At 45.6% G+C, this 8903-nt stretch overlaps 1 protein-coding gene across 1 annotated transcript; it reads left to right on the forward strand.

Annotated features, from left to right (window-relative positions):
• Nucleotides 1-2140: 2140 nt before the first annotated feature.
• On the forward strand, nucleotides 2141-5018 carry LOC118575748 (preferentially expressed antigen in melanoma-like protein 7; the record flags this gene model as incomplete). The annotated part of the gene is made up of 3 exons (XM_036176163.1): nucleotides 2141-2427; nucleotides 3085-3666; nucleotides 4507-5018. Coding segments are annotated over exons 1-3 (1381 nt in total), but the record flags the coding sequence as incomplete, so codon positions are not given.
• Between the last annotated feature and the right edge of the window lie 3885 nt (nucleotides 5019-8903).

Below are 8903 nucleotides of genomic sequence, written 5' to 3' on the forward strand. Positions count from 1 at the left end.
TTTGTTTGTTTGATTTTCGAGACAGTTTCTCTGTGTTGGGCTGGCTTTTCTTGAACTCATTCTGAAGACCTCTGGCCTTGAACTCACAGAGATTTACCTGCCTTTGGCTTCGGAGTGCTGGATTAAAGGTGTGTATGAGCCCAACCCAGAGATTTAGTTGATTTTAATGAGATAACTGATTGACTGTAATTTAAGTTTTTGGTCTTTCAGTTCTTTGAGGGTTTTCAAGACAAGATTTTACCTAGCCCTGGCTGGTGTTGTACTTGTGATAGCTCTGCCCCTGTTTCTCTGTGTGCTGGTTTCAGTTATGATCTCACTGTTATTGATTATACTTCACAGGTGGCAGATTTGTGATTTAATTGAAAATAAATTGTTTTGTGTTTGGAGACAGGGATCCCCGTGTAACCCAGGTTGTTCTAGAACTCACTCTGTAAACCAAGCTGGACTGCCTCTCAAGTCCTATGATTAAATGCATATGCCATCACCACCCAGCTAATTGAAATAATTTTTAACAGTGTCTTTAAGATGGAGGGGAGAGGCTGGGGAGAAGGTGGGGGCAGGGGCGGGAGGGGGGAGGACAGGAGAACCATAAAAACAGCCTAGGGACAGTGCTTATTGGATGCAGTTGCTTCAGCCTGGTCAATTTGACAAATTCACTTCTCAAACTGACATAAAAAGAAGCTGAGTAGGCTGCTTGCATAATGCTGTAATCCTAGCACTAGAGATGTGAAGGAAAACCATTCCCTGTTCTAGGATAGCCTGGGGTACATGCAGTGACTTGGAAATGATTAAGTTGAATGCAGCTCAGTGGAAAAGCACTCATCTAGCACAGGCCAGGGCCTGGATCAAACCCAACTACCAAACAACCTCAGTCAAAAACAAAGGACTTTAGGGCCCTGGAACTCCCAATTTGGGTAACTGCGTCCCTGCTTGCTGACCTTGACCTTGATGTCCTCCCTATGCTGATTCCCTGCTGGTATCCACCCTCCTGAATGCTAAAGGGAAGTTCCTTGTTTGTGTGGCCAGTGTTTGGGCATTAACAGCTTAGATGTAAGAAACATCAGTAGCAAACTTCTGCCCTCCAGGGGTTCTCCCATTGTACTATAAGCCTATATTTAAGGTTTCCTTCCTTCTTCAATTAACAGCATTGGGCATCCTAGTGGCACCAATGACCCACTGTCTCCACAGCCCCCTGTCAGACATGGTGAATGGGTGGTGGTAGCGTGGGCGCTAGTGCAACAGGGAACTCATCAATCCGTATCATTCTTGCTTATTTAGGTTGTTTTTGAAGCCTCTAATACTGGCCTAGCCTCAAACTTAAAGTATGGACTAGACTGTGTGGAATCCTCCCACATCTGTCTCTACAGTAATGAAATTTTAGTTTCTTGCCAACCATGACTGACATCATGCAGTATTTGAAAAGCAATGTTTGATTCAGAACATTCAGAGCAGTTAGGTCACATGAGATTGGCTAGTGTACAATTTTAGGATCTTAGTGTGAGTTCAGTCCAGCCTAGATTACATAGCCAGCTCTGGACTATAAAGTGAGACCCTGTCTCAACAAAAATAAATAAGTTGCTTGAAGGACACGATACCCCACTAGCTCACAAGCACTTACCCAGGGAACTCTATACTCCAAAGTTGTTGGACATAGCTAGGTTCCCCAAACCAGGCTCTAATCTTTGAAAATTAAAAGCAATGATCCCATTTCACAGACTCTTCTCAGTCTTTGCCAGGCAGGATCAGTTTGTTAAAAGCCTAATATGGGTAGGTTGAACATATAATACTTCCATTTTCTCTGAAAAGAGGTTAATATCCTTTCTGCATAAGAAATGGAGCTTAGATTTTTCTTTCCTGTTTCCCCCTTCCAAAGGGGTATGGGACATAGAGCAGCAAAGGTTGAAACTGGATGGGACACTGGTGAATGTGAATGACAGTGAGAGGCTCCACGTGCTGCCAGGGTAGCAGCATTTGCCTCTGAGACTGCCAAAGAGTGCTGTAGTGAGTCAACCCAAGTCTCCATCAAGGCCAGAGTGGTCACAGATGCTCATTGTGAGGGGAGAAATCTTCATAAGAAAGACTGAAAATATATTTTCTCCTAAATTCTTCCCCAGGATCATCTCCCTAAACATCCATCAGAATGAGCTTCCAGGCCCCACCCACACTCCTGCACCTGGCAGTACAAAGCTTAGTGAGCAAAGAGACCTTGGCCATCTCTACTCTGCAGGACCAGCCAATGAAGTTATTTCCCATACTGCTGAAGGAGGCCAACACGCAGAGAAAATCAGAGATGATTAAGGCCCTGGTGACAGACTGGCCCTACCCTTGCCTTTCTGTTGGGTTGCTGATGAAGAACCCCAGCTTGGAGAACTACCAGGCTATGTTGGATGGAGTAGGCACATGGCTGCAAAGAGAGTCTCCCCCTGGGTAAGCAATGGAAGGAACATCTGGGATCAGGGAGTATGAGGTCAAAGGTGGATCAGAGACTTTGGCTGATATACTGGAGGACTAGAGGGGCCTTGACAGCACTAAAAATCCTTGTAGCAAGGATCAAATAAGTATGAGGGAGCTCTTGGTGCAGATGTAGGCAAAGGAGAATGGCCCTGTACCTCTGTCTCCACCAGTAAATAAAAATAGGTTTACTCCAGGGCAGCTGTGGCACACTCCTTTAATTCCAGCACTCGGGAGACAGAGGCAGGTGGATCTCTGTGAGTTCAAGGCCAGCCTGGTCTACACAGCGAGACCCAGGATAGGCACCAAAACTACACAGAGAAACCCTGTCTCGAAAAACCAAAACCCAAACAAAAATAATCAAAACAAAAAACCCAGCCAAACAAACAAACAAAAAAACCAATAGTAGATGATAGAAGTCCAGAGCAACTGAATGCAGGGAAACAGGACAGGTCTCCAATATACATCTCAGGAAAAAAGTCATGCTTGACAAGCTTGTGGTTCTTTTTGGAGACCCAGCACTGAAAAGCATGAATATGAAGAAGATAGAGATAAGCAGGGGAAAACTCCATCAGAGATGGAGAAAAAGTTTTGGGTCTCAATTTACCTTCTGACACTTCTCTTTTATCCAAGAGGGCAGAAGATTCAAGTGGTTGACTTGAGGAATGTGTTCCATGATTTCTGGAATGCGTGGACTGGAGGAGATGGTGGAAACCACTCAACAGAAACTTTGCCTAAGGAGCTAGTAATGGAGGGCCTTCCTCAACGCACACTGAGGAGGCAGCGTTTGACGGTTTTCACTGATCTTTGCCTACCTCCAGATAAATACCAAAAACATTTATTGAAATGGGCAGAGAATATAAGTGGTTCTCTGAAATTGTGCTGTGTGAGTCTGATGATTGGTACAGAAGAAGGTGGCCCTGTCAAGAAGGTCTTCCAAATTTTACAGCTGCAGTTCATCAAGGAGTTGGAACTGAATACAGTGGGTGATCTCTCCATACTGGCCAGTTTTGTACCTTTCATCAAGAAGATGAGAAATCTTCACAAAATCCTGCTAGTCCGTGTCTTCCCAGACCACACCCACGCTCCTGCAACTGACAGGGATGAGATGTATGTCCGCAAGATCATTTCTCTGTTCTCCAAACTCAACCGTCTCAAGCATGTCACCATAGATGATGTCTATTTCCTCAATGACCACATGAAACAGTTGCTTAGGTAAGAAAGGATGGAGAGCAGTTCCTGCTACCAGAGCAAACCTTTCTTTTATACATTAGAGTGTAGTGGGCACCTGGTATCTGCGGACCTTTGTGCATTTCACAATGAACACGTAAGGATGAGCTTATTCCATGTTAACTGATTCAAGGGCCTACACGACCACTCATAAAGCTGAGTAATGATGTGGGTTAGTTTGTATGGACAGAGCTGCCAGGGTAGAAGGCCAGCATTGTGTGTTAGACCTAGGGAGGGTGGGTTGCAGTTTCCGCCATAGCAGTCCTGTCTGATCTAATGTGGAGGAACAGGAAAAGAAGAGGGCACTGCATAGAGAGGACTCAGACCTGCCCAGTTTCCCAGGTGAGCTCTGTGTTTTGATGGGGAGAATACATCCCAGGCTAGTTCCCAAACAGTGTAAGGCTCTATGGAGAGCAGGGGTGCACTAAGTGGACGGGACATGGAAAAGCTGGGGGAAGAGTCAGGGCTGAAGAGTGAACAGGTGCAGGCACTGTGACAGGGAGTCAATGATTCCTCAGGAGGCAACCTGACATGGCCATAGGGTCCTGTCTCTTTCCTTCCTGTGGACCCTCTAGCCTAATAGTCTCCATAGCAACTCTGGGTCTCTGCCTGCCACTGAAGAATAGGAAAGGTGGAATGAGCCAGTCTGCACCGTGAAGATGACTCCCTAGAGCGAGAGTGGTGTGATTTGAGTAAGAAGACTAATGGGTTGTACTGTATGCTCATGGCCATCCCTTGATCACACTGACCCTGGCTATGTGGTCCCCTCTACCTCTAGGACACCCCACCACTGTGTTTCAAAATAACCCCTTGGTCTCTCCCTAGGTGCCTGAAGACCCCGTTGGAGTCCCTGTCCATCTCTTTCTGCAATTTCTCACAGTCAGACTTGGAGTCCTTTGCCCAGTGGGGTCATTGTCAGCTTAAACATTTGTACCTGAGAGGTGTCAATTTAAGTGATTTGAATTTCATGCCTCTCACAGTTTTCTTACAGAGTGTTGCAGACACTCTGCTGACCCTGGAATTGGAAGATTGTAGGATGAAGGACCCTGACCTCAGGCTCCTTCTCCCTGCCCTGAGCCAATGCTCCCTGCTGACAAGCATCAATCTCTACGACAATGAAATCTCCACCAATGCCCTGAAAGACCTTCTGTACCACACTGCCAACCTAAGCCAGCTGACCAAGGAGCTGTACCCTGCTCCTAAAGAAGTCTATGATCACTCTGGTTATGTCAAGGTAGTGGAATTTTCCCAATGTTGTGCTGAGCTGAAGAGCACACTTGTCAATGTACGGCAGCTCAGGTCAATCTGCTTTGGTAGCAATCCCTGTTTAGACTGTGGTGAGCGTTATTTCTATAAACTGGACACAACACTCTGTGATTGCTCAGGGTGAATTCCTTCTGGATACTAAGAAATGAAGGCACAGGGACAGGCCTCTCATCCAGAGGACCCTAGAACACATGGTTTTGGACACTGCTCAGTGTGGTGGAAATGAAATTGCATGCAATGGGGACAGAACATGGGGCTGACATTGATGAGCACAGTGAGGTTAAGTGTCTTGTGGAGTCAGAAAGAGTGTTCTACATTTCAAACTGTGGCTCCTCTCATGACTGTCTCTCCTTTCTTTCTTTCTTTCTTTCTTCCTCCCTTTTTCCCTCTCCCTCTCTCCCTCTTTCTTTCTTTCTTTCTTTCTTTCTGTCTGTCTGTCTGTCTCCCTCCCTCCCTCCCCCCCCTCTCTCTCTTTCTGTCTTTCTCTCTCTCTCTCTTGGATTCTCAGTGAAACAGTCCTGGCTGTCCTGAAACTCACTCTGTAGACCAGTCTGGCCTCAAACTCACAGAGATCTGCCTGCCTCTGCCTCCCTAGTACCAGGATTAAAGGCGTGCACCACCACCACCTGGCTCTCTTTCCATCTTTTCAATGTAGCCCAGGCTGTCCTTAATCTCCTCATCTCATCCTCTTCCCTCCTCTTACAGATTAATGGGGTTTCTTTTTTGGGTTTTTTGTTTGTTTGTTTGTTTGTTTTAGACAGGGATTCTCTGTATCTTTGGAGGCTGTCCTGGAACTTGCTTTGTAGAGTAGGCTGGCTTCAAACTCACAGAGATCCACCTGCCTCTGCCTCCCCAGTGCTGGGATTACAGGCGTGTGCCACCACAGCCCGGCTATTAATGGGGTTTCTAATAGAAGGCACCAAACCCAGCTTGTTGGCCACCTGACTGGGCACTATCCTTCAGTGCTCCTCATTCTGGCTTGCCACCTGCAGATTAATACCTGCAGGAGACAGACAAATGTCCTGCTATTATACAGCACTTGGAGTCCCTGGCGAGTGGAGCCAAGGTGACCCATGGCAGGTGGGAGACAGAGATGCCAGGCAGACAGTACTCAGTGAAGAGTTTTATTTGGTGTGGGAAGAGATGGGAAAGGGAGAGAGAAAGATAGGGAGGGAGGGAGCTCAAGCTGGAGAGGTGCCTACCTCCAAATAGAGAGAGGGGAGCAAATGGAGTTTTCTCTTAAAAGTAGGCTTTAAGTCAGAACATAGTGGAGGCCAGAATGCTAACACAGGTCCCTGTCTTGTCCTAAAGGGTTGCCAGTCCCTAGGATCTTCATGGTAAATGTCAGTGATGAATTGTCTTTGTTTTGTTAATGAGTCTCTGAGCTTAATTGTGTTTCCTTGTGTCTGTTAATCAGGTAGCAATAAAGAAGTTTGTGTCACAACTTTTGTTTTTCTTCATTGGTAGGTTAATTAAAATGTGGGTAGTCAGATTGCTCAATGGGTAAAGGGTACCTGGGGCCAACCTTGACAATCTGAGCTTGATCCAGGACACCCATTTAATAGAAGTGGAGGACTGATTCCCAACATTGACCTTTGATCTTCACAAGAAGGTAATGGCAAATATGTTCTGTCATGTATAAGCACACAAAATGAACATACTTACTGATCCCATGATGAAATATTGTGAAAGGATGCTGAATTCAATCAAATGTAACTATGAAGGTCCGTCACCAACTCTATATATTTCTATTCTCCTGTGAGTCCACCTACCAGGTGGAATGCTGAAGTAGGAGGATTGTTGGGAACTGCAGTATCAGACCTCCAAAGCTACAGAGGAAGACTCCTCTATAGAACAACAAATAAAAATGGAGTACATAAAGAGCGACTAAATGAATGAACAAGTACAATTCAGTAAAATGGGCTCCTGTCTTCCAGGCAAATCTCTGCTTTTTGTCGACCCCAAAAGGAATTCTTTTCATTTAGATACTGAAAAATATCTTCTCCAGGCAGTCTCAAACACATTAAGATCTTCCTGCTTCTTTCCTCCTCTAGACTTATGGGAATAAAGTATGTGAACTGAAATCACAGGGCATTTTTGTCTTGTGGCTATTTGTTTGTTTTGAGACAGGGTCTCTCTTTTTGTAGCTCTGGATGTCCTAGATTTCTCCATGTAGACCCAGCTAGGTTTGAACTCACAGAGTTTGGCCTGCCTCAACCGCACAATGGTTGTTTTTAAAGGCCTGTAAAACACAAACTGCTTTTTCCCTCTATTACTATCTTTATTAAGAATTTTTTGTCATTCACTTTGCACACCAATCAAAGTTCCCCATCATCCCTTTTCCTGCCCCCTCCCATCCTCCTCTCCCAAGCCAGTCCTTACTCCCTCCCACAAGAAGGCAAGGCCTCCCATGTGGAGGCACATTTAGTAGAGGCAAGTCCAAGCTTTGCCCCCTGTCTCAAGGCTTCCTGAGGAGGTCCATCATAGGTAGTTGGCTCCACAATCTCCACACATGCACCAGAGATGGATTCTGATCCTACCACCTTGGATTCTCCCTAGAACATCAATCTACATAACTGTCTCACCACCCAAAGGGCCTAGTCCAGCCACATGCAGGCTCCACAGCCATTGATCCACCTTTCATGAATTCCCTCTAGTTTGATTTGAGCTATGGCAGGGGCAGGTGCTGTCTATACCCAATATTGTTTCCACTATTACTTGTGTGTAGTATCCTTGATGGATAGTCCTTCACAATTAGACATGGTTTGGGCCACAAACACATAAAAACCGAGACATCTCAAGTGTAGGACTTCCTGTCTCTATTTGTGGTGAAGAATAAAATGGTGTGATACCAAGTTCTTATATTGACACCTGATTAGATCTCACTTCATTCCACTTTGTTTCTAAAGCATTGAGCACCGTGGGAAGTCATGCGCTCTGAGTCCCAGTGCTGAGGCCTTTCCCTAGGATTTCATGTCCTGCACAGCTTAGAGAGTGACTGGCTTGGTGTGATGGGGAAAGACACAAGCACAGACACAGGTAGAGAAATGCTGGGGATGAGTGGTCAGTGTGCTATGAAGGAGCCGCACTAGGAACTCCAAAACACAAAACATTCCTTACATGCAATGGGCAAAAGGCCTTGTATTCCTTTCTCATCCCAACTATGTCACTTCCTGTCTTCACCTTCCTAGAGCTGGGATTAAAGGTCTGTGGGCCACAAGTGCTTGGCTCTGTTTCTCTTCTAGGCTGAATCAATCTTGTGAAGCCCAGGATGGCCTTGAACTCACTGAGATCTGTTGGCTTCTGCCTTCCAAGTGCTGGGATTAAAGGTCTGTGCCACTAGTGCCTGGCCTCCATGACAGACTAGTGGCTTAGCTCTGCACATTGATCTTCTGTCAGTTAGCTCACAATCGAAACATCACCATGTCTCAGCCCAAGGTTTTATAATGAAAAACTATGGTCAACTGTCCAGTTCCTCAAAGTAAGCCAAGGAATCACCCAGTTCCCAACCTCTTCCCTGCTTCCTTTCATGCAGCTGACCATGGAAGGAACCACTGAGGGCCATCTGTGAAATGAGTATCGATACATACAGACTACAGTTGTTGGTTACCCACTGTATTTGGGTATGAGCAAAGGAGTCAATAGGGCTGCAAGCTCCAGCTCCTCAAGCTCCATAGATGAACCGGGTGGGATCCAAACACTAAACACAACCAGCCAACCTGAGTAGCCATTGCCCTTGTGTGTAAGTGATTATAAAGTATCTCGAAAGAGGTGTGTAGGAAAAATGAAAGAATGAAAGAATACAAATAACCAGCAAAAATGAAATTATAAACCAAGTATAGAGAAGAGTAGGCAGTGCAAATGATATTTCACATCTTGGAAGTAGGAACATCACTTTCTCTATGCCATCATTGTATACTACTTGAGCACCAGAACAGCCTCCCTGTGGTCTGCAG

The sequence above is a fragment of the Onychomys torridus genome, unplaced genomic scaffold, assembly GCF_903995425.1.
Source record: "Onychomys torridus unplaced genomic scaffold, mOncTor1.1, whole genome shotgun sequence".
In the NCBI taxonomy this organism is placed as follows: Eukaryota; Metazoa; Chordata; class Mammalia; order Rodentia; family Cricetidae; genus Onychomys; species Onychomys torridus.